The sequence below is a fragment of the Sturnira hondurensis genome, unplaced genomic scaffold, assembly GCF_014824575.4.
Source record: "Sturnira hondurensis isolate 20B ecotype Veracruz unplaced genomic scaffold, ASM1482457v3 Scaffold0009449, whole genome shotgun sequence".
Taxonomy (NCBI): Eukaryota; Metazoa; Chordata; class Mammalia; order Chiroptera; family Phyllostomidae; genus Sturnira; species Sturnira hondurensis.
Genome location: NW_028082080.1, coordinates 141,750 through 167,273, shown reverse-complemented (window position 1 = coordinate 167,273; position 25,524 = coordinate 141,750). Strand labels below are relative to the sequence as shown.

Sequence of the window (25,524 nt, the reverse complement as noted above, 5' to 3'; positions counted from 1 at the left end):
GGAGGGAAACAAAAAACAACCAACCAGAACAACAGAAAGAAAAAAAGAATTAAAAAAATGAACGTAGTGTAAGCACCCTCTGGGACAAATTTAAGCATTCCAACATTTGAATGAAGGGATGCCAGAAGGAGAATGGAAAGAGCAAGAATTTGGAATTTGAAAAAAATAATGAACGAAAATTTTCCTAATTTGGTGAACAAAATAGATATGCAAGTCCAGGAAAGCACAGAGTCCCCAAGAAGATGGATGCAAAGAGACCCACTCCAAGACACATCATAATTAAAATGCCAAAGGTTAAAGACTAGAGAATCTTAAAAGCAGCGAGAGAAATGGAGACAGCTACCTACAAGATAGTTCCCATTAGTCTGTCAGCTGAATTCTTAAGAGAAACTTTGCAAGCTACAAGGAATTGGCAAGAAGTATTCAAAGTCATGAAAAGCCACTTACAGCCAAGATTTCTCTGCTCAACAAAGCTATCATTTAGAACCAAAGGGCAGATACAGAGCTTCCCCAAGAAAGAAAAAAAAACTAAAAAGGTTCATCATCACCAAACCATTATTATATTAAATGTTAAAGAGACTCATTTAAGAAAAAGAAGATCAAAACTATGAACAATAAAATGACAAAAATATACATATCTATCAACAATTGAATCTAAAAAAACAAACTAAGGAAACAAGAACAGAGAGAGAATCATGGATATCACGAGTGTTTTGATGGTTACCAGGTGGGAGGAGGGTGTGAGGGAATGGGTGAAGAGGTGAGGGGGATTAAGAAATCTACAAATTTGTAGATTTGTAACTACAAATAGGTAGTTACAGAATAACTACCAATAACATGGAGATACAAAGTGCAGTATAGGAAATGGAGCAGCCACAGGACTTATATGCATGACCCATGGACATGAATAACGAAGGGAGGATTGCCTGAGGGAATGGCGGGGGTACTGGGTAGAGGGAGTAAAGGGGGAAAATCAGGACAACTGTGATAGCATAATCAATAAAATATAATTTTAAAAAAGAACACTGAGGCTCAGGGAAGCTAAAAAGACTTGGCCAAAGTCATAATTAGTACAAGTGACATGACTAGGATACTAAACCAAGCTTTATGAAATCAAAAACCATTTTCTCTCTACTGCACTTAGATCCTTTTGAAACACAGAAACAGGGTACAATTTAAGCAAAATTTTGCTTTCTAAGTTCACTACTTTATAGTATGTGATAAAATTTATTTATTTTTTTAGTTTTCTCAGTGAATAAAAATTTGGACAGAAACATATTTCTTGAATAAAGAATAATACTTAATCAGAAAAAGTAATTAAAATTATAGTATCTTAAAATTGGAAGGGATGTTAGAGACCCTCTCTAGTTCAAACCAGCTTCAGCTTGAGTATATCTAATGAGAATTTTGTCCTCTGTGAGACAGCCCATTTCATATATGCAGTTAGTCTAACCATTAGAGGCCTTCTTCACTTAGGGGAGAAATCTACCTGCCACTTGTTGATGGTAGTTACAACCCTGACCCTACACTGAACAAACATATAATCTTTTTACAGATGACAATCTTTTAAATAACTGAAGACATCCATTTTGTTCTACCATGGGCTTCTGCTGTGAGGACTCTCTTAGCAGAAAAAGAAAACCCATAGATTTTTGGATAACTAAAGCCTCCCAACATTTTCAATAGCTCTTCCATGCCACTGCTCTTCAAACTGGGACTAGAGTATCTCTGGGTGTACCCAAAGTCCTTCCAAGGGATTATGATAATTTTAAGGCAATCAATTTCCATATTTTCATTTGCCACAATTTGATTTATCTGAAAACAAGTCTGTGATCTGCTGATTTTCCTTTTACATCTCCACTCACAGGAAACCATTGCAAATGACAAATCACTCACCTATACTGAGAAGTTCCCTAGCTTCAAAGGGACAACTGGAGAATGTAAATCTATCAAGGGAAGAAGAGAACCTTCACAATAAAACAGAAAACTTGGGAAAAAAGGAAGAACCATTTTACTTCATCCAGACAATACATTCATGGCAAAGCCTGGTCTATTTCAGAATTAGAAGGAGGGATAGAGCAAAAAGGGAAAAGCACTCATGGACATGGGCAACAGTATAGTGATTACAGGGGAGAAGTGAGTAATAAGGGGTTAAATGGTAATGGAAAAATACAGAAAGAAAGAAATGAATAGTAACATGAGTGTCTCAGGGATGTCTATTAACACTTTAATTTTATTTGAAAATTAAAGTCAGATTGTTTTTTTCTGACAGAAGGTGAGTCTGATTTGGCTCACTGGTTTGACAATGATGACTAGTTTTTGCCATTCAGGTCACATAGCAGACATAAAATGAGATAAAGATGCATCTATACAGTTTTGAAGAAAATATATTTAAAAATATGAGATACTGAAAATTATAAGCTCACAATAAAAGTTTTTATATGTCAACTTAAAAATATGTGAGGAGGTACATTGTTTCAAAAATTTTTTAGTAAGTTTACCAACAAAGATTTTGAAGGCTATGACTCTATGACAGAATTTCTAGGCTCGTTCCTACTTTGGTTATCCCTTTCTGGATGCATGACAGTGTACTGCTTACTATGAACACGCCAGGAGAAAGAGTAGTAAACAATACAGTGGGAGTGTGGCTTGGTTCTGAATACTATGTACTTATAATTAGTGTAGCCAAAGGTTCCATTTAGGGCTTTTAAAGCTCTGTTGCAACAACTAACTACAACATTTACATCTTTTCACCCAAGAAGCTACAAGTAAATTCACAGTGTACTTGCACTTACGTAGTTGAATGAATAAGTTTATATCAATTGGTCTTAAATTTCATCTTCTTAATTTCAGCTCCTTTGTTGCAAGCTTGTAAAATATTTAAAAATTTTCATCTGAATATTCTGTGTATTAGTTAGTCTTCTGTGGGAGTAGCTTTTGACATAGTTCCCAGTGACCACCACCTCCTGGTATTCACACCCTTGTGTAATTCCTTCCTCTTTTGTGTGGGCTGGATTTAATGATTTATTTCTAACTAATAGAATATGGCAGAAGTGCTGAGATTAGGTTACAAGATTGCCTTCAGTCTTGTTCATACTCTTGCCCTCTTAATTGTTCGCTCTGATGAAGCCAGCTGCCATGTTGTGAGCTACTCCAAGGAGGGACCCAGGTACAAGGAACCTATGGTAGCCTCAGGCTAATAGCTCATGAGGAACTAAGGTCTTCAGCCCAATAGCCTGCTGCCAACAACATGAGTGAGCTTAGAAGCAGATACATCCCCACTGGAGCCTTAAAATGACTTCAGCCCTAAACAAATACTTGGTTACTTTGTGAGAGACCCTAATCAAAGCCACTGATTAAAATTTGAACAGAATAGGATGGTATCCCATAAAAGATACAATCTCTGGACACAATCATTTAACCAGGCATAAAATTACCCAGTTGCCCTATCCTTAGCTCACATTTCTCCATTGTACTAACAATAATTCTGTGAGAAATATGTCAAGTGGCTTATTGAAATCAAGATACACTATTATCTATAGAATTTCCTTTATAAGCCAATATGGTGACTATATCAAAAGAGGAATTTAAGTCTATTATTACTTGTTTTTAGTTGCTAGAGAGGCTTGCTACATGGAGGCCTCTACTGCCATCCCACCCCTCATCATAGAGACTCCTATGATCAGAATTTTCTATTTTGTGGCCTCCTATCTCTTGGAGCTCTTTCTTTTTAGAGCCTCTTCTCTGAAGTATGCTAAAAAAGCGAGGGTAACTAAATATGAGTAACTTTTGCTTCCTCAGCCACTGTGAACTTTAAAGATGAGATAACCCTTTTATTCTTATTATTTTAGGTACTTGTCCTAGATTAGTTCACAACTATTGTTAAATTTTAAAAGAAAGCATTAGTGTTATTCAAAACCAATGTTGCTTATAGTTTTAACCCTTAAGAAAATAAAATGTACACTCACAATTCAAAAACCATGTAAAGCATTCCATCTGAACTATATGTTTCCAATAACTCTACAATGTGGGGATGTTTCAGCATATGACAGATACTGGCTTCCCGCTTTAGATCTGCAAAACAAACAGACAACATGCTTTGTTAGGTAGGAACAAAAGACAATCAGAGTGAATGATGAATGAATGGATATGATCTATGGTAACATGAAGATTTCTCTAAAGAGATGAAATCCCCCATTTAAGCTAAGCCTACCTTTTAATCTGTAAAATCTTAGACACTATAACTTTTCCATGTTTTCTGTCACCTTAAATCTATGCACATTATAGAGTCAGCACTTATTACTAAAAAATGTAAATAGCACACTCTCCTCAAACTTTTACAATCAGTTTTGAAATTTGTAATTTTCTTAATCTGCTAATAAGTAACTCAGTTTGCTGCTTTGTAGTTTATCCCTTTTTCTTAGTTTTCCCTAAACTGGATAATAATATATTCTTAGTCTAAAATCTAGCATTTATAGACACACATCAGGGAAATTACATGGAACAGGGGGCAAAAAATGAGTATGGTTTAAATAGAAAAGATACTACTCCCAGCATCAAAGTCAGAAGGTTGTTTTTACATCATTTATAAAATATGTTGGATAATTCAGAACACTATCTAAAGTGTTATTCTGAAGAACAAATTCTGATAATGTAGATAAGTCCAGTGTGTAAGTTCTATAATACTATTTGGAAAATAAAACTGTTAATATCGCCACTGTCATCATCATCATATGCAGACAGTTTGCCATGTCTGCATGGAATAAGATAATTAAAGCCCTCCTGTGTTAATAGTGCTGGAGCTCTGCCCTGGCTGGTGTGGCTCAGTGGATTGAGTGCTGGTCTGTGACACAAAAGGCTACTAGTTCAATTCCCAGTCAGGGCACATGCCTGGGTTGCAGGCCAGGTCCCCATTTGTGGGAGTGTGAGAGGCAACCACACATTGATGTTTCTCTCCCTCTCTTTCTTCCTCCCTTCCCCTCTCTCTAAAAACAAATAAATAAAATCTTTTAAAAAAGTGTTGGGGTTTTACCTGTTTGGATGAGTAAAATCCAATATGACACTTTTACATTTGGAAATAGAGGGAGAGAGGTAAAGAGAACAATGGCTAAGGATACATTGCTCAAAGCAAAAGAGAACATTATCTCCCCTTAGATTTAATATTAATTCAACTTAGTCTTGCCAACAGAGCAATGGCTGCTGAGGGAAGGACTTACATAAGGGTAGACAGAATGAAGAAAGCAAATCAGTAAATTAGCCAAAAGACAAGCCACCAGCAAAGAAATAATCAATGACACCATATTAAGAAACAGAATAGAAGGAATTAAGGCATGAGTAGTTGGAGAAGGCAGAGAAAAGGTTGTTAAGAGTCAGCCAAGGAAGACCATTAGCATTCTGGCCAAGATGAAGTAATGTGGAGATGTCAGGTCTGAGGTCGCTATGCAGGAGACAATTATGTAATCATATGTTAAAATTTATCATGTCTCTCACTGGGCTAAGAACTTAATATAGTCATTGTCATATATTGTCCTAACAACTCTGTATTTTTACAAGCATGTATTTTTACAGATGAGGAAATGGGCTTAGAAATGTGTTCAAGATCACATAGTATCACAAGGGGTAGGTTTCAGCCCAGGCCTCTCCAACACTCCATAATGCTGGGTTTAGACATGATCAGATCAGACGAATCTAGGAGTAGGAAAAGAATAGAGTCAAAAAGTTTTGATTGTCTGTTTTTGCAGTTGTTTTAAAGGGAATACTCTGTGTTTGTAAATGGCAGTGATGAAAAGCCCACAGGATATAGAGTTGGGAAACTTGGTGCTGGCCCTGACTCTGTCACCCCTACATGACAACCAATGGCCAACCTCTACAAATACCTTTCTTATTGCAAATGAAATGGGGAAGGCGGTCGGTGATGTAGGACCTGCAGAGTCTACTACACTAACTTCAGAGGGCAGTGGTAAGATTCAAATGAGAATATGGATGTGAAAGGAGTTGTGTGGCGTGTAGCACTATGGGGCTGAGGGGTAAGGTGGCTCAGTGTTCATTGTAAAGGAAGAGATCGGAGGTGCTTGCAAGATGGTCTCCATCTCCTAAAATGGTTGGAAAGGTCCTGCAGAGGAGGAGAGGTGTCACTCAGGTGTGGCTTTTGTGCCGGGAAGTCATAATTACAAGGAAGGCTTGTGATGAGTGTCCTGGAGGGCCAGGTTGAAGCCAGACAACATAAACCAGATGCCTGCAGTTTTTCTTTCTCTTCAAAAATGTGCTATCTCCTTATGTAATTAAAAGCTTAGGAGATTTATTACTTATTTTTATGTTTGTTTCTAGCTTCTCATTTTATTAGAAGCCACCCTTTTAATACCTTCTATTTTTACCACACTTTCTCTCTTTCCATTTTGATAGAAAAGCTGATTTTAACTCAATGCTTTGATACTGGAGTCGAGAAGTAACAGAGATTTAGTGTTTGACACTGAAAACTGGTCTTTTCTCCTGTTATCAGTTTGTCTTTTTATTTTGCCCCATTCATGTAATTACACTGTGTTTCAGCCTCCACACTCACCATTTGTCATATGGCACATTTATTACACTAAAAGGCTGAAAGTAGACATGAGTGCACTAAAGAACCCTCCAATAGAACTTGCATATTACTTCTTGGTATGTGGTTGAACATGCTCCTGGTCTAGTCACTATCACCTACCCACCTTCGAAATGAAGAAAGAATTGCTGGGGACCCTGCCTTCAAAGACTAAAAACATTTAAATGTAATCAAATCTGACATTTCAGCAACTAAAATCAGGACACTAATTAAACAGCATAGAATTAACAATATAAAATATATTTGAAATTATAAGCGCAATAATGCAAAAATTAGCTTATATCTAGGATAACTGTGGCACCGTTTTCCATAATTTGCATATTATGGAAATACTTAATGGGTATATTAAAAATCCAAAATAGAAAAATCATAGGTTACAAAATACAAATGTATCATATGTGCATTCTAACTATAGATTCCAAGGATATTAAACTCAAAATGTTTGTTTTAGATTATGACTCACTTTATTGCAATGCTTCTTTTATTGTGGTAGTCTGGAACTAAACTCACAGTATCTCTGAGGTATGCCTGTACTTGCCTACAAATCAGCTCATAAGTCAGAGTAGAAAGAAATCAGAAAGTAGGTGCTGATTTGAAATAGAGATTATGTGACTGCTTAGAGATACTAGCACAGAATGCTCCTGTGAGTGACCTGATCTAGAGTTATCACGGCTGTTTGAAAGTGCTGCTTCATCTACATTTAACTGGCATCACTTCATTTTTCTTTGTACCTTTCTACTTTCTAATTTCTAAGAGAAATTTTAAAAGATTTAAAAGTAATCTACTTCTATGTGTAATAACCTTATACAACATTTAAGTACATGTCTATATTTTACCAATTTATTTCCCTTTAAAAGAAGCACTAGTAGTATAGAAAGTACTATTTAATTTTCTGACCAAAATTTGAGAAACACACAAATTAAATCAACTTCCTACCACACTTACTCCTTTTCCTATTACCATTACTACTAGTTTCTTAAGATAGTGGGGCCTAGAATTTTTTTTTAAAGAATTTTCCTGGAAAGTGCTTACTTATTCATTTCATTAACTAGTTGTTCTTGTGACAGAATTCTGTGTACTATCTTTTAAAATTTGGATGTTACTTTTAGAGTGCCACAATTCTGCAACAAGTTAATTTGACCATGGGTCAAAAATAATTTGGGTATTTACAAATATGACAAGGAATGACTTCTGACTTCTGACATTCTTAGCACTGGATTAGCAATCTCGACCACAGTATATGCATACAAAAGCCCAAAATTTAAGTGAGCTTGCCCAGAACCATTCAATAAAAATTTATTTTATTTTTACTTTTAAAATATAGTTTATTGATTATGCTGTTACAGTTTTCCATTTTTTTTCTCCCTTTTATTCTCCTCTGCCCTATACCCCCCTCACCATCATTCCCCCACCATAGTTCATGTCCATGGGTCATACATATCAATTATTCAGCTTCTCCATTTCCCATACTCTTGTTAACCTCTCCTTGTCTATTCTCAACATACTATTTATGTTTCTTATTACCTGTGCCTTTTCTCCCATTATCCCCCCTTCCACTCCCACTGATAACCCTCCATGTGATCTCTATTTCTGTGAATCTGTTCCTGTTGTAGTTGTTTGCTTTAGTTCATTTTTGTTTTTGGTTTTGTTTTTAAGTTCAGTTGTTGATAGTTGTGAGTCTGTTGTCATTTTACTGTTCATAGTTTTGATCTTCTCTTTCTTAGATAAGTCCCTTTAACATTTCATATAATAAGGGCTTGGTGATGATGAACACCTTTAACTTGACTTTATTTGAGAAGCACTTTATCTGTCCTTCCATTCTAAATGAAAGCTTTGCCGGATAGAGCAATCTTGGATGTAGGTCCTTGCCTTTCATGACTTGGAATACTTCTTTCCAGCCCCTTCTTGCCTGTAAGGTCTCTTTTGAGAAGTCAGCTGACAGTATGATGGGAACTCCTTTGTAGGTGACTGTCCCCCTATCTCTTGCTGCTTCTAGGATTCTCTCCTTCATTTTAATCCTGGCCAATGTAATTATGATGTGCCTTGGTGTGTTCCTTCTTGGGCCCAACTTCTTTGGGACTCTTTGAGCTTCCTGGATTTCCTGGAAGTCTAGTTCCTTTGCCAGATTAGGGAAGTTCTCCTTTATTATTTGTTCAAATAAGTTTTCAATTTCTTGCTCTTCCTCTTCTCCTTGTGGCACCCCTATGATTCAGATGTTGGAACATTTAAAGTTGTCCCAGAGGTTCCTAAGCCTCTCCTTTATTATTATTACTTTTTTAATTCTTGTTTCTTCATTTTGTTCTGGTTGAATATTTCTTTCTTCCTTCTGCTCCAAATTGTTGATTTGAGTCCTGGTTTCCTTCCCTTTACTTTGGTTCCCTGTATAATTTCCTTTACTTCACTTTGCATAGCCTTCACTTCTTCCTTTATTTTGCGACCATATTCAACCATTTCTGTGATCATTCTGATCACCAGTGTTTTAAACTTTTCATTTGATAGGTTGGCTATCTCTTCATTGCTTAGTTCTTTCTCTGGGCCTTTGATCTGTTCTTTCATTTGGGCCATATTTCTTTGCGTAGCGGCACATTTTATGTTGTAAGGGGTAGAGCCTTAGGTATGAGTTATGGCATAGCATGTGGGGGGAGGGTTCAGAGAGGAAACAATGCCGCTTGCTCGGTGTTGCCCAACTTTCAGTCACTTCCCCTGCTACCCACAAGCAAATTAGGCGCTTCTGGCGCTGATTCCTGGGTGGGCGGGTTAGTGTACTTTCTAGGACCCTGTGGGCCTCTCCAATGGACTCTCCTGTGAGACTGGAGTTTCTCCAACTGCCAAGACCCCCATAAATTTTTACAGCCAGAGGTTTTGAGTCTTTAGTTTCCCCCATTGAAACCCTTGGTTTCACGGTGTGTTTTGCTCCCCAGTTTTTCTTTCCTGCCTATCAGCACGTGACTAGGGACTGACTGGTCCTCTCCACCTCAGCTGCCTGTCTCTGCTCCTCCTACCAGTCTGGATGATCTTTCTTCAGCTCTTTGGTTGTCGGACTTCCATGCAGTCTGAATTTCTGGCAGTTCTTTTTTTTTTTTTTAAATTGGTTGTTATCTTTCCTTTGGTTGAGTGAGGAAGTAAAGCATTTCTACTTATGCCTCCATCTTGGCCACCATATGATATTTAAAAAAAAAAAATCTAAGCAGAGCCTTGCAGGGATTATATAGGGTGAGGCAAAAGTAGGTTTACAGTTGTGAGTACACAAAACAGTTTATTCTTGCATTATTATTTATTTATTATTGTGTTATTTCTCCATATGAAGTGTAAAACTACTTTTGCCCTGCCCTGTAGTAGCAAAGTCAAATTCTGTTGTTGAGTCTCACCTTTATCTAATAATTAATTTGAAGACTAAAGATCCCAGCTGCCTTTGACAATCATACAGATCAGGTTGACTTTTAATGAGGCTATTTTCCTATAAATTGGGAAAGTTGACCTTCTCAACTAGTGGATGACCAAAGGCCCAGCCAGGCCCACACACCAACCTGGGTTAACTGCAAACCCTGTTTCTCTGATCTTTTACATATTTTACTACTACCCTATATGCTTTATTATCTTTTTTCATGTACAAAGAAATCCAAGCAACTTCTAATTTCTTTTAACTCTTGTCCATTTAAAAAACATCCTCTGGCCTGAAACTCTTATTTTTCAGATTAATAAAGAAGGGAAGCAAATATCATATGATATCACCTATAAGTGGAACCCAATCAAGAAAACAAAAAAGCAAGCAAAGTAGAACCAGAGATATTGAAATAAAAAACAAACTGACAGTAACTAGAGGGGTAGGGGGAGGGTAATAATGGGGGAAAGAAGAGGAAGGGTCATCAGGGAACATGTATAAATGACCCACAGACCAGCCAAAGGTGGGAAAAAGTGAGGGTGAAAGGTGGGGGCAGGTGGAGAAAAAACAAATATAAGACAAAATTTTTGATTTTGGAAATAATTATTTCTTTTATTTTTTAAAATATATTTTATTGATTATGCTATTACAGTTGTCCCATTTTCCCCTCTTCACCCCTCCACCCTGCACACCCTCTCCCACCCACATTCCCCCTTTAGTTCATGTCTATGTGTCATACTTACAAGTTCTTTAGCTTCTACATTTCCCATACTATTCTTGCCCCCCCCCCCGTCTATTTTTTACCTACCATCTATGCTACTTATTCTCTGTACCTTTTCACCCTCTCTCTTCCTCTCACTCCCCTGTTGATAACCCTCTATGTGATCTCTATTTCTGTGGTTCTGTCCCTGTTCTAATTGTTTGCTTGGTTTGCTTTTGTTTTCATTTAGGTGTGGTTGTTAATGATTGTGAGTTTGCTGTCATTTTACTATAAATATTTTTTATCTTCTTTTTCTTAGGTAAGTCCCTTTAACATTTCATATAATAGGGATTTGGTGATGATGAAGTCCTCTAACTTGACCTTATCTGAGAAGCACTTTATCTGCTCTTCCATTCTAAATGAAAGCTTTGCTGAATAGAGCAATCTTGGATGTAGGTCTTTGGATTTCATGACTTGGAATACTCCTTTCCAGCCCCTTCTTGCCTGCAAGGTCTCTTTTGAGAAATCAGCCAACAGTCTGACGGGCACTCCTTTGTAGGTAACTGTCTTCTTTTCTCTTGCTGCTTTTAGGATTCTCTCCATTTTAATCTTGGGTCATGTAATTATGATGTGCCTTGGTGCGTGCTTCCCTGGGTCCAACTTCTTTGGGACTCTCAGCTTCCTGGAAGTCTATTTCCTTTGCCAGACTGGGAAAGTTCTCCTTTATTATTTGCTCAAGTAACTTTTCCACTTGTTGCTCTTCCTTTTCCGGTACCCCTATAATTTGGATGTTGGAACGTTTAAAGATATCCTGGAGGTTCCTAAGCCTCTCATTTTTTTTGAATTCTTGTTTCTTCCTTCTTTTCAGTTTGGTTGTTTCTTTCTTCCTTCTGGTCCATTCCATTGATTTGAGTCCCAGATTTTTTCCCCATCACTATTGGTTCCCTGTACATTTTCCTTTTTTCACTTAGCATAGCCTTTATTTTTTCATCTTGATTTGTGACCAAAATCAACCAGTTCTGAGAGCATCCTGATCACCAGTGCTTTGAATTGTGCATCTGATAGGTTGTCCATCTCTTGGTCACTCAGTTGTATTTTTTCTGGAGCTTTGATCTGTTCTTTCGTTTGGCCCATTTTTTTTTCTGTTGTCTTAACATGCCTGTTATGTAGTGAGAGGCAGAGCCTTAGGAATTCACCAGGGTTGGGTAACACACGTCGCTGGGTTGTGATGCTATACGTGGGGCAGGGAGTCAGAGAGGGAACAATGGTGCTTGCTCTGCTCTGTCGGATTTCAGTCCCTTCTGCCACTTCCCCCAAGCAAACTGGGCCCTTCTGTTGCTGATTCCCATGTAGGTGGGCTTGTATACATTATAAGACCCTGTGCGTCTCTCCAATGAACTCTCCTGTGGGGCTGGAGTCTATCCCAGCACCTCAACCCCCACAGGTGTTTCCAATCAGTCTTTGAGGCTTTATTTCTCTGTGCTGGAGCCTCGAGTTGTGCGGTCTGTTTTGCTCCCCAGTTTTGCCTGGTTTATCTGCATGTGAATGTGGGACCACCCAATCTGCCAGCGGCCTTGCACACCGCGCTCCTCCACAATCTGCCCTCTTGCTGGGTCCACCTGCTGCAACCCTGTGCACCCAGGGTCCGCCAGCCACCGCTTTTTTTGCTGCGACCCCTCTTCTAGTAATATAACTCATCATCAAAATAAAAGGAAGGAAGCAGCATATTACTAATTGAGAATGTTTGATGGAAAATTTTAAATAGGGAAAAATATTAGTTTGAAACCAATCTTAATGGTCTTAAGCATTTACAGATTAATGGTTTTTTTAAAGATTTTATTTATTTATTTTTATAGAAAGGGGAAGGGAAGGAGAAAGAGAGGGAGAGAAATATCAATGTGTGGTTGCCTCTTGCACACCCCCTACTGGGGACCTGACCCACAACCCAGGCGTGTGTCCTGACTGGGAATCGAACCAGCGTCCCTTTGGTTCACAGCCTGGACTCAATCCACTGAGCTACACCAGCCAGGGCCTGTGGTTTTAGAAATATATTGCCCCCAAATTTTCAGTTGTGATTAAGTGTAACAATGTATTAAAGCAGCCCATCCAATTAGATACCAAATTCGAACTAAATGCAACATTATATTTATAAACAAGTATTACCTGGAAAATATAATACTGTGAGAACTATTTGTCTTCTGTTTCACTCTTCATTAAGATGGATTTGGTAAATAATTATCTAAAGTACCATTTTAAAAACTCCAGGACATTCTTAATCGATACTGAAGTACTATAAATTACAGGAGACCAATACAATAATCTTAACTACTATTTATCTTCTGAGGTATTAAAATATCCTCAAAGAAGTACATTTGCTTAAAAGGCCCTTGTGGATAAGGCCTATATTAAGTTTTTAAAAAATCAAATCATTTGTCTTTTAGAAGATACAACTTTGAGTCTTCTCTTCAAGCTGTTACTCAGCCATGAATTTGGTGAAAATGTATTTTGGACTCAACTAATAACATAGAAAGATGTTGATTATATGGATAAAAGGAAAAGGCAGAGGTGGCTGAAATCCATACCAAGTAAAATTCCAGCATTAGAGTTTTCCTCAAATATATGAATGATCATTAAGATATTTTGAACATGACAAAAATAGAAATACAATGTTATAAACATCTAGAGGGTATGAATCCTCTGTTGCTTTTCATTTTGGGAAATGTAAACCAAAAAAGCTTTACAATTATTTTTTGAGATATCTCCATACTGCTTTCAACAGTGGCAGCACCAATCTGCATTCCCACCAACAGTGCAAAAGGGTTCCCCTTTCCCTTCCCCATCCTCGCCAGAACTTGATTGTTGATTATTGATGGCAGCCATTCTGACAGGTGTGAGGTGATATTTCATTGTGGTTTTAATTTACATTTCTTTAATGATTAGTGGCATTGAATATCTTTTCTTATGTCTATTGGCCATCTGTATATCTTCTCTGTAGAAATGTCTATTTGGCTACTTTGCTCATTTTTTAATTGGGTTGTTTGTTTTTGTTTGGTGTTGAGCTTTGTAAGTTCTTCATAAATTTTGGATATTAGCCCCTTATCAGATGTATTGGCAAATATATTCTCCCATTCCATGGGTTGTCTTTTTATTTTATTGATGGTCTCCTTTGCTGCGCAAGAACTTTTCAGTTTGATGTAGCCCCATTTTATTTTTTCTTTTGTTTCCCTTGCCTGGGGAGATATATCTGATCAAAAGCGCTACGAGCAATGTGTGAGATATAGCTGCGTATGTTTTCTTCTACAAATTTTTTTTTCGTTTCGGGTCTAATGTTTAATTAAGTCTTTAATCCATTTTGAATGTATTCTTTTGTGCAGTGGAAGAAGGTGGTCTAGTTTCATTTTTCTGCACCTATGTGTCCAATTTTCCTAACACCATTTATTGAATAAACTATCTTTAACCCATTGTATGTGCTTGATTTCTCTGTTGAATATTAATTGAATATAAAAGTAGGGATTTATTTGTGGTTTTTCTATTCTGTTCCATTGATCTATGTGTCTGTTTTTATGTCAGTATCATGCTGTTCTGATTACCATGGCCTTACAGTATATTTTGATATTAGGTAGTGTGATTCCTCCAACTTTGTTCTTTTGACCCAGCAATCCCACTTCTGGGAATATATCCAAAGGAACACAAAATACTAATTCAGAAGTACATAAGCACCCCTATGTTCATTGCAGCATTATTTAAAATCACCAAGACATGGAAGCAGCCCAAGTGCCCATCAGTAGATGAAGGGAAAAAACAACTATGGGACATTTACACAGTGGAATACTACCCAGCCATATAAAGGAAGAAAGTTTTACTCTTTGGGACAGTTATAGATGGACCTGGAGAACATTAAGCTAAGTGAAATAAACCAGTCAGAGAAAGGCAAATTCTATACGATTTCACTCATATGTGGAATCTAGTGAACAAACTGAACTAATAAGCTACATGGATATAGACTCATAGATAGAGAGTAGGATGAAAGCTAAGGGTGTGGGGCAGGGTAGGGGGTGGAGGGATTGAGCAAAAAAGAAAAAGAACTCATGGACATGGACAACAGTGTGGTGATTGTGGGGGAGGGGAGTATAAGGAGACTAAATCAGAATGGGAAAAATATAATAAATATTTATTTAAGAAAAAAAAAGCTTTACAAAAAAAAAGTGAAAAAGATGGGGGCACTTCGCTAAAACCAGACATCTATTTCAAAATGGTATCCCTAACTTTGTAAAAGAAAATTAGAAAAATACTAGTTTATACCTCAATTACTTTTCAATATTAAAGTCTTAAAAACATGTTAGAAGCATGAAGAAACTTTGTGGCACAATAGAGAATATATGTGTGTATGTTAAAATTCATTGGCCTGTATAAATTTTTATGCAGTAAAGTTTACAAAGAAAAGAGTTACTGCAATAAGACAGGAATTCAACTAATACATCTAAGTAAAAAATGTTATTCACATACCAGTATTTTACACTTTTCTAATTATGCTACTATAATTATTTCATTTTTATTTATTGATTGATAGCCAAGGAGTTCAACAAGGATACCTGGCAGGATAAGCTTCTTTACTACCCACTTCCCCTCCACACCTCTTTCCTCCAGAATGGGGCTAGCCCAGGAAACACTACCAATAGGACCAAAAGCCTCTCCAGAAATCAATTTGTAGACTATTTTAATATACAAATAAATGAAAGACTAAGGCCAAGATTCTCTATGACATGGTGAAATAATTATCCAAGTTTTAAAAAAATAATATGGGTTTCACCATCCAGCAGTTGAACTTTTTGTCAACAAATCTCACAAAAATAGTAAAAAACAAATTTATAGTAAAAGGTAAGTACCAATGTGTGACACATTTTGAAAAGAATCAATAAAAATAATAAGCTAACTATTTTGATAAATAACAACTTGAAATCAGGGATTATGGTTAACTCTGCAGATTCATACATACCTCAACCAAATTATCTCTATATTTTATTTTGGTGGTCTATTGCCAAAATCCCAATTTATACGGATAGCTGCAAATGGCTGACAGCAATATGAATTTAAATAGCTTGCCTTTTAATCTTAATTAAAAAAAACTAATCAAGAAGCCTCAAGGAGTAGTAATAGAATTTTTTCTTATTCCAATTTCTTATTCCAGATGGTAGTGGAGACTGGCAGGGAGGACACTTTTTTTACACAGTGAAACTCTAGAAAGAAAGAGGAACATAGGGAATTCTGAAAAGGCTGTATTTGCCCTTGTTTCAATATAATTTTAAGTAAATAATGTACTGCTTTATCCTTAGAATAAACTGTTTTCCTTTAACCTTTTTTATAAAACTAAGAGGCAGTATATTTAAGTATCTGAAAATGTGGCAGTTATCTAGATCAGCAATTTTTAACTTATTTGGGGCCAGAAACCACTTTTATAAATCTGTAAAAGTGACAGATGCTCTGCCCCAAAAGATTTTACAGTAAAATTTAAGGGAAGCACAAAAGTCCCAGAGACTGATGTAGATAATGATGTCCAAGGATTAAGCTCATGACAGATAATCATCCAAACCATCTCGAGGCCACAGGAGTACAGCTGAGTTGAGACTAGACAGCCCCAAAAATTAGTGTCTCCTTATATATCCTAATAATGAGCATATTTTGAGGATAACTATTAGACAAAAAAACCCACTCATAAGTATATCCACATATCATTTAATCTCTGCCCCAAACCTAGCACTTTACTGTATGAAATGAATGCAACCACCATCAAGTGTGTTTTTCTTTTTTTGTAAAATTACAGAAAGTTCCCTTGGGTCATTTCATGTGATCAAATATCCTGTTTCCCATTTCTATATCAAAACAATATAAATTGATTAATTATTAGAGCTTAATATTTATACATACAAAGTAAGTATATCTTACATTTATGCTAAGGGTTTTCCCTATTTGTTGTAGGGAGAATGCCAGAAAATCTATTTCCTTACTCTTTAAAGACTTCACATTTCTAATCAACTTGCTTTCTTTCTTAATTTTTTCTCAGTAGCTCTTTTGCCATTTCATCAAACTTAGAGTGGGTAAAACATAAGTTTACATTTGAGATAGAAACAGATACTTCTAGCACCTGACTCACACAGAGTTGAGTGCAATCCCAGCAAGGCAGGATGTTCCGAGTCAGTGAAAAGAAGCAGAAAGAAGTCGGGGCCTTAACACCTCTTCACTTAAGAATCCTTTGTCGTTTAGTAGAAACAAAAGGTCTAATTCATGTCTCAATACTATGGGAAACAAAGACAATCAATAACTTATTTAGCTAATTCTAGATAATGTTTTTTATTTTATATAAGTGACTTTTCTAGAAAGGGTACCAATTCAGGGTACCTTCCAGTTGTACCAGTTGAAAGTTCTGTGTCCATGAACCTGTCCTGGGTCCCAGGCACACTATTTCCACAGATTTTGCACTTATCCTTTCAAATGTTAACACACTTCTTTGGGGATGCACTTAGGATGTAACAGCTAGAGCAACAGACTTGGAGTAAAAAAAAAAACACCTTTAAATCTCGTCTCCTTTACTTAGTAGCTGCATAACCTTAGAGCCCCAATTCCTCATCTATAAAATCTAGAGGAAGAGAATAGATCCCACACCAGGTTGTAATCCACCCTAGATGATCAATAAAATAGATGAAAGTGCCTGCCATGGTGCATGACACAGAGCATGAGCACAAGTTTTGCTTCCTTTCCCTCTGACCATTTTTGGTGGACATAAATTTTTCCTACCTTTACCAAATGTCAATCCAACCAAGACTGATGACAAGAAGTTGTGAATGTGCACATTCAATTATTAAGCGACACTGCTATATAGTTCTAAACCTACTTTTACCTTGTAGTTTTTCATCTACAATTCTTGGAGAAATCATGCAACGTAATCCAAAAAGAACTGAATCTGAAGTTGACCATGGAATTATTTGGAAAAAAAGTAAACATCAGGTGCAGCTAAAGTGCCTAATAATAAGGACACTAGTTAAAAAAGGTAAAACAGACTCCACATAGCTGCATGGACATGGCCTACTGACCACCAGCACCATCATTATTCTGGACAGCCCTTGCAATCATCCTCACACCAACTACTACTTCTCTTCTACTTCCTATATGCAGCTGCCAAAACCTGTCGACGTCTATTTCTGCAACACCTGTCAAAACAATCTGCCCCTTACTGTTCTTACTCTAGATTCAGCCCTCATGAATTCTTGTCTGATCACAGCGAAGATCTTTTGATGGGAATCTTTGCTTCCACTTCCTTCTTTTCATTCTACTCATTAAATTGTCATCATAGTGTTTTCTCTAATATTACCATATTACTCCAAAAACCTTTGTGCTCTCCATTTCTGACACCACGATGTATAATCTCTCAGCTTGGCTTTAAAAGCCTTCCAAAACTGTCATTTTAAGTCAAATAACTGGTGCCCACATGGCTATTTGGCAACATTAATGAAAACAGGACCTAGTTTTCCTGCTTCTTACTCAAGTAGTTTAGATTTTATTACATATTACACACATATTACATTCTTTCCTAGCTTCTTCCATCATCCTCCCTGACCTTCATCATGAACTACCTGCAGTTTCTGCACCACCCCCATTCTCTCTTTGCCCCTTTATGCTGCTCCCTCTATTTGATTATGTGTCCTTTCTTCTCTGCTGCTAAATCCCAACTCATTCATCAAAATCACACTCACATTTTGCCTCAAAGTTCTACTTAACATTCTACCCCAGCTGAGGTAGGCCTACCCTGCTGCAATTTAACAGCACCGCATACAGGGCTCAATATCTCAGCAATTACCAAACTGTAAGACTGCTGGTGATTTACATTTCTGCCAACTCTGTTGAAGGCATCACCAAACACCCAGAACTCATTTGACCAACATCTATTATATCTGCTTTCTGACATCAAAGTATATATATCACTGATCAGAGAGTACTAGAAATGGCAGGGACACTAATAGAACCATTACCACACACTCTCTCTATCGTCATATTTTACTCGTAAGGGAATTCAGGTTGTAGGAAGGTATGAGACATGTGCAAAGCCATACAGCTAGTTCACAGCACAACTAGAAAATAAATGCAGGTCTCTGATTCCCATCTAGCAATCTTTCTGTTAACCCATACCCTATTGGAAGAGGAATCTAAAAATGTCCAATATTTGAGGCAATCTACATCTATACTGACTGAAAACTTTTCAGAGAATGACAAAAATGCCACCTACTTGCAGATATTTGAGTGTTAACATTATATTGTAGTATATTGCCATGACTTAAAATAAAACACTTCAAGGTACTCCCATTACTGAATGTACTACTTTATTTTTATTATTTTTTTTGGAAATATTTTTATTTTATTTTATTTTATTTTATTTTTAATATAATTTTTATTTAATTCTTGTTCACGTACAGGTTTCTGTCTTATATTCCCAACCCTGCCCGCCCCCCACCCCATGCTCCCTGCCTCCCTCCCCTTTCCACCCCCCACCCTTAGTTATTGTCCATGTGTCCTTTATACTTGTTCATGTGAGTCCATTCCCTTTTCCCCTATAATTCTCTCCCCTCTCCCCTCTGGACCCTGTCAACCTGTTCCATATTTGAGTGTCATTGGTCGTATTTTGCTTGCATGTTTGGTTTGTTTAGAATCCTGTTAACGGTGAGATCATATGATATTTGTCTTTCACCGCCTGGCTTATTTCGCTCAGCATAATGCTTTCCAGTTCCATCCATGATGTTGCAAAGGGTAGTAGTTCCTTCTTCCTTTCTGCAGCATAGAATTCCATTGTGTAAATGTACCATAGTTTTGTGATCCAGTCATTAACCGATGGGCATCTAGGTTGCTTCCAACTCTTGGCTATCGTGAATTGTGCTGCTATGAACATTGGGGTGCATAGGTTCTTTTGGATTGGTGTGAATGTACTACTTTAAAACAAAATTAATATATGCCTAAAATTTCTATGTTACTGCATGGTACATGCACTCTATTATTTAATATCATAAATTACATAATTATGATTTAAAGTTTCATATCCATTTAAACTATTTCTTAAATCATTTTATATATGTGGATCTTGTCTTTGGTTAATTATTCACAAATAATTTTATAATGTTAAATCATCACAATGCCAACAGAAGCAGGTTGATGAAAAGAGCATATCTAATTTACTCCCATTAGAGGACACTAAAGATCATATAGCTAGTTGGATAAATCATATCACCAAGATATCTGATCACAGACAATAATATTATTGGCTTCGATAATATAATACACAGATGAGAAGGTTATTTGTCTTTGACATGTCTAGCAATAACCACAAGTTAACATTTTCTGAGTACTTAGTATGAGTAAGGCTCTATTTTAAATGTGTCCACTCATTCAACCCTCATTACAACAATCACAGTTGGATGATACTCATTTTACATACAAGGAAGCTGAGGCAGAGAGCAGTTAAGGAACTCACCCACAGGACTAATAAACTGCAGAAGAAGGATTTGAACTCAGGTAGTCTGGCCCAAGTACCTATGCTCTTAACACTCTGCTATATGGCTTCTTAGGTCTTCAGCTACTTGGTTCTGAGGATGAACTTTACAGGTAAGCTATTATTTCTAAAAACTAAAATATAAAGTTGTGATTAAAGTTCAATCGGAGCAAATTTCAGTAATAAAATCATAATACCTTAAAAAAATCTTAGGTTAATCCTTTCAAGTCGCCTGATTTTATTTTTGAAAAACTACTTTGCTATAAGATACAGAATTAATAAAAATACAATGACTAGGCAGGGCTTCTGAAATGACTGTGTGAGCTCAGGGAAACCTCCCCACCTTGCCCAGACATATATTTAGCTGGTCAAAATTAATAATCACTCAAAGTCTCTGAAGACTGATCAAAGGGCTTGCAATAAATTAAGAAGCACTTATTCAATAAAATCTACAGTAAGAGAACAATGGGAGGCTGTACATACAGAATAGGGACTGCATCTGTGTATCCCCACAGCTCTCTATCTTAAAGAGGGACTGTTCTAAGAGGCCCAGCAGCTGAGTGACATATCAGCTCCTTGAAGTGGAAGAGTTATCTAGGGTCAATTTTGCAGCTGAGAACATGGGCAGCACCCATTCCATTGCCCCAACTCCAGCTAAACACGGGTTATTCTGGTGGGGCAGCTAGTAAAGAGTGTGGTCCCCCTTTCCTGCATGGCTCTGTTGCTGCAAGAGAGCTACAGAAGTGCGCTTGGCAGCTGAGTGGCAGCTCCCATCTCCTCCAACTTCCTAGGCTGTAAAATTAGCCCAAGAATATTTAGCACCTGGTGAACAGTGGCAGATGTCATCCTCCCTGACTTTGGGTGTGAAAAATCCTTATTGAGTGGTAGTAGCAGTCAGGATGGGGCACTAGTTCATACCTCCCGCCCCCTCCTAAATACGAAGTCCTGCTCCATAGGGAGGATCTGGGTGAAATAGCCAGTGAGGAGTAAATTCCCCATTCTCCCCAGCTCTTGTTTCATAGTGAAGAGATTTTGCTCAGGGGAAGATATCACAGACTAGTAAAGGTAGACTAGCAAAGATTTTGCCTGGATGGTAGAAAGTAAATGAAAACAGCAGATCAGAGAAAGTTAAAATCCAAATGTGGCAGCCACTAAGAAGATGCAACTCTGAATCTAAAGTGCAGGTACTACAACTGACTGACAACCTCAAGGTGCAGTACTATAATTCCTCACTGTATTCCTGCCACACCAAACTTCCTACAGGCTACTCCCGGCCAGTGACTAACAGCAGCATGAATACTAAGGCAGGCTCATTTCTATGAGATGTGGGGCTGTGATGGCCAGCACTGGCTCAAAGACTTCCAATAGTCCTCAACAAAAACTTCTTGGATCTGCGCCTTAGTCTCAGATTCTCCCTACCCTTTATCCTCAAAAGGAGTTAGACTTGCATAACCTGTGATGGCTCTCCCAGCCTCCTCAGGCTCCTTTCCCTATCATTTTCACTCACAGATAGTTTCCCAATAAATTTCTTACACACCTAATCTTTTCTTGGCATCTTCTTTTTGTAGAACCTTAACTAACTCAAACCAGGCTTGCAACAAGGCAAGCCAGTAAGAAACAAGCTGATATGCCTTACCAAAATATTCCCAAGAAAGGTTTAGGAAAAGGAAGCACCAGGTAACTTTGAAAGCAAGGGTGCATGGTGGAGCAGAAAACAGGAGGATTGGCCAAACCTTTACAGAAACAATATGACCCTAGATATCCTTGCCCAAGCAAATTATCTCTCCCCATATTATTTGGAGACTTTGGACACCAGATTCATAGCTTAGGTCAAAATGAAGGCACTGTACCTAGAATGATTAACTATCAAGTTCACATGTTAAATACGCATGCTAAAAAAGATCCTCAGCGTCCTTCCCGGAGTTAGGTGCCTGGAACCATTGTAATCAGGCTTAGACCTGTGTTTCACCACTGCCACTGTCCAAACACACACACCCCTAGCACAAGGTATAAGATTGGAAGACTGTTTTCTGTCAAACTGACCTGTTTGAGAACAAAAAACCTAAAGATACCAACACTGCTGGGGCTCTTGAAAAATGGGCCAGTCCTTGTCAGATCACATATAATTAAGTTACCTATGTACAAAGTTTCCAGGCAACTACTTAATATTTCCCTCTGAAAAATAAAAGAACAACCAATGATCACCAGATATTTGAGGAAAGCCTCTTAAAAGAAAAGAGACTAAAACAAAGAAATAGGAAAAAATAGCCCTGCGGGTGCAGTTCAGTGGATTGAGCACCAGCCTGCAAACCAAAGGGTCATTGGTTCATTCCCAATCGGGGCACATGCCTGGGTTGTGGGGCCAGGTCCCCAGTAGGGGGCACACAAGAGGCAACTGCACACTGATGTTTCTCTTCCTCTCTTTCTTCCTCCCTTCCCCTCTGTTTAAAAAATAAGTAAATAGAAAAAAATAATTCTGAGGAAATCATTGCTTGCATAAACAATGCAAAGAAGATTTCCAAAAATATACTATTTTGAGATAGATAAGAATGATATGAACCCCAGAAAACAAGAACAAGAAACTATATAATACTAATTATTTAAAAGAGAAATATTCAGGGGAGAATAAAACTCTTGAAAATGAGAAATGAGAGCCCAAACGGAATATTCAAATAGAAGGGTTAGGAGATCAAGCTAAGGAAATATCTTAAAGTAGAACAAAAAGACAAAAACGAAAATAGGGGAAAAAAGATTAGAGATAAAGATCAATCCTGTGAACCCTGATATTTTCTGACTAACAACAACTCTAGCAAGGAAGAACAGAGAAACTGGAGGGAAGGAACTTGTCTAAGAAATAATAGAAACATTTTTCTCTGAACTATAAAGAATGAATTTCCAGATTTAAAAAGATTTTCAAGAACCAAGCATAATGACTTTTTAAAAAGGCTCTCACTAGAGAATAGCATTGTAAAGTTTCAGGGTATTGGTGTAAACAGAATATCATTAAGAGAAAAAGGGGCAGGCACTGTTCTAAGTGCTTTATTTAATGTTACTCAATCTTCTTAATAACTCTAGAGGTAGGTATTATGCCCTATTTTTAGATGAAGCAGTTTAGACATACACAGGTTATGTGACTTGCCCAAGCCATAGAGGTGATAAGTATAACATGAAGCCAAGTCTAGGGAATCTGGGAAACAGGGAATCCAGCACAGATGAAAAGCAAAGAGAATTCTCATAATGATAGTCCAAAAGAAGATAGCAACCAAATTAGAATGAAACAGATAAATGAAGTCCTCTGTTGTCAAGATAAAAACACACATGCGATAAACTACCCAGTGGGGTTGAATGTACTGAGAGTAGTAATATACAGTTCAGTGAAACAGTCTGGGGATGAATTAGCTATAATACATAAAAAATGAATCAATCTAAAAATAAGTCAGCTATTTACTCTAGGTATAACAATAAATTACACAATATAATTACACAAATATAGTCACATTACACTAATGACTCAAATATAAATAATGTTTTTTAAAAATTATGTATTTATTTATCTTTAGGGGGGAAGGAAAGGAGGGAGGGAGAGAAATATCAATGTATGGTTGCCTCTCGTGAGTCCCCCACTGGGACCTGGCCCACAACCCAGGCATGTGCCCTGACCAGGAATCGAACCGTGATAGTCTGCTTCGCAGGCCCACACTCAATCCACTGAGCTACACCAGCCAGGGCAACTATAAATAATGTTATAAAAATAGGGGAGGGAAAGTGAAGAGGAACAGGTAGCAAGGAGCCACCACATCTTCCATAGCAGTATGACAATAACTGATAATATGTAAAGCCATAAAATCAAGAAATAGTAATATAAGCAAATGTTGTTAGTTACAAAAGGAACAGCAAAAAAAAAAAATGCTTGAAGCAGTTGCCTCAGATAATAGACTGTTGGGGTTGAAATGAATTACAACAGAAACTGCCTTTTGTTGTCATTAGAAGTAGTATGATTTAACTTTTAAAATCTATGTGCTTATATTACTTAGATAAAAGTAAAACTCAAATATATAAATAACAAGAATAAAGCTTTATATTTAATCTACCAAAAACCATACATTTATCATTACTGAAAAAAGGGAAAATTTAACTAAGTCAAGATAGGTGAGGCTTTGAACATTTACAAATTGAAAAACTAAACAAAAACTTAACTGCAAGGAAAAAGTGCTGCTTGTTATAACAGCCACTAGAAAAATATATACAAATATGTTAAAGATAGGAAGTAACTATATAGTTACCTGGCTTTAGAATTTTCATTTATAAAGTATATGGTATACTTTTTTCACTGTGTCCTAACCCATTTCTTGGGCTCCAAGATATACTCCAATTTACAGGGTATAAATGATTCATATATTTTAAAAAATGTAACAATGATTTCAAGTGATTTGGGAAAAGTATTCAACTGGTCACATTCTTACACCAATTCCCTATGACATATTGGACCTTTGAAATGTTGAAGCTAGGTGCAAACATTTTCTTACACAAGTGTCAACCCACCATTTGCTGAATATTTGATCTATGTACACAGAGATACATATATGTAAAAAGCAACAGAACAAAAAAACATTATGACACAGAAGACAAAAGACAGGGAGGACAGCTGTGAACTAGTGTTTTAGAAAGTCCATCTTTCTAACTATAACTACTAAGGCAACCCCAGGAATCAATGATAAGCTAGCTTTGTAAGAAGTTCAACAACAGTCATGACTCTCCTCTTTTTTCAAGAACTATTATTTTAAATATTACAAATTATAAAGCTCCCTACAAGCACGACAAAGCTGATGTGATGTGCTGGGGCTGCAAAAGCATATTTGGGTGGTGCAGTTATCACCAACAAAAGAAAGCAATTTTGGGCCATTCCATTTATTGTTTAAACTTTATTAGGTAACTTAGCGTCTCTTCTCCCTATAATATTAAAAGAAAAAAACCATTTTATTAAAATAAGAAAAATTTAAAAAGTATTATCTAATCTGTGGTAAGACATTCTATGATAAGGTCTTGGATACTGTGAACTAAAAATGGAGGCTTTGTCCCATAGACTGATGGCTATCCTACTTTAACATAAGCACTCATTTTAGACTATCCCAACTTACATATTGTTTGACCCACTGGTAATGAAGTACTAAAAACCACAATTAAAAATGTTTTCTCTTGTTTTATTTCTTGGTAATTACAATGTTCAAACAGACTACTGGAAATAACTCCCTTTGAAAATTCTCAGTTTTGCCCATTTTTATTCTCTTCTTTTTTAAAATATGGCATGGGTCTCA

General features: G+C 37.0%; 1 protein-coding gene across 1 annotated transcript in view; it reads right to left on the bottom strand.

Moving 5' to 3' along the window:
• Positions 1 to 25,524, bottom strand: part of CASK (calcium/calmodulin dependent serine protein kinase) — a 365,574-nt gene that overhangs the window by 271,756 nt on the left and 68,294 nt on the right. The window contains exon 2 of the mRNA XM_037057119.1: positions 3,969 to 4,074. Coding sequence (XP_036913014.1) covers positions 3,969 to 4,045 — 77 coding nt within the window. The 5' untranslated portion in view covers positions 4,046 to 4,074. The remainder of the gene's footprint in view (positions 1 to 3,968; positions 4,075 to 25,524) is intronic.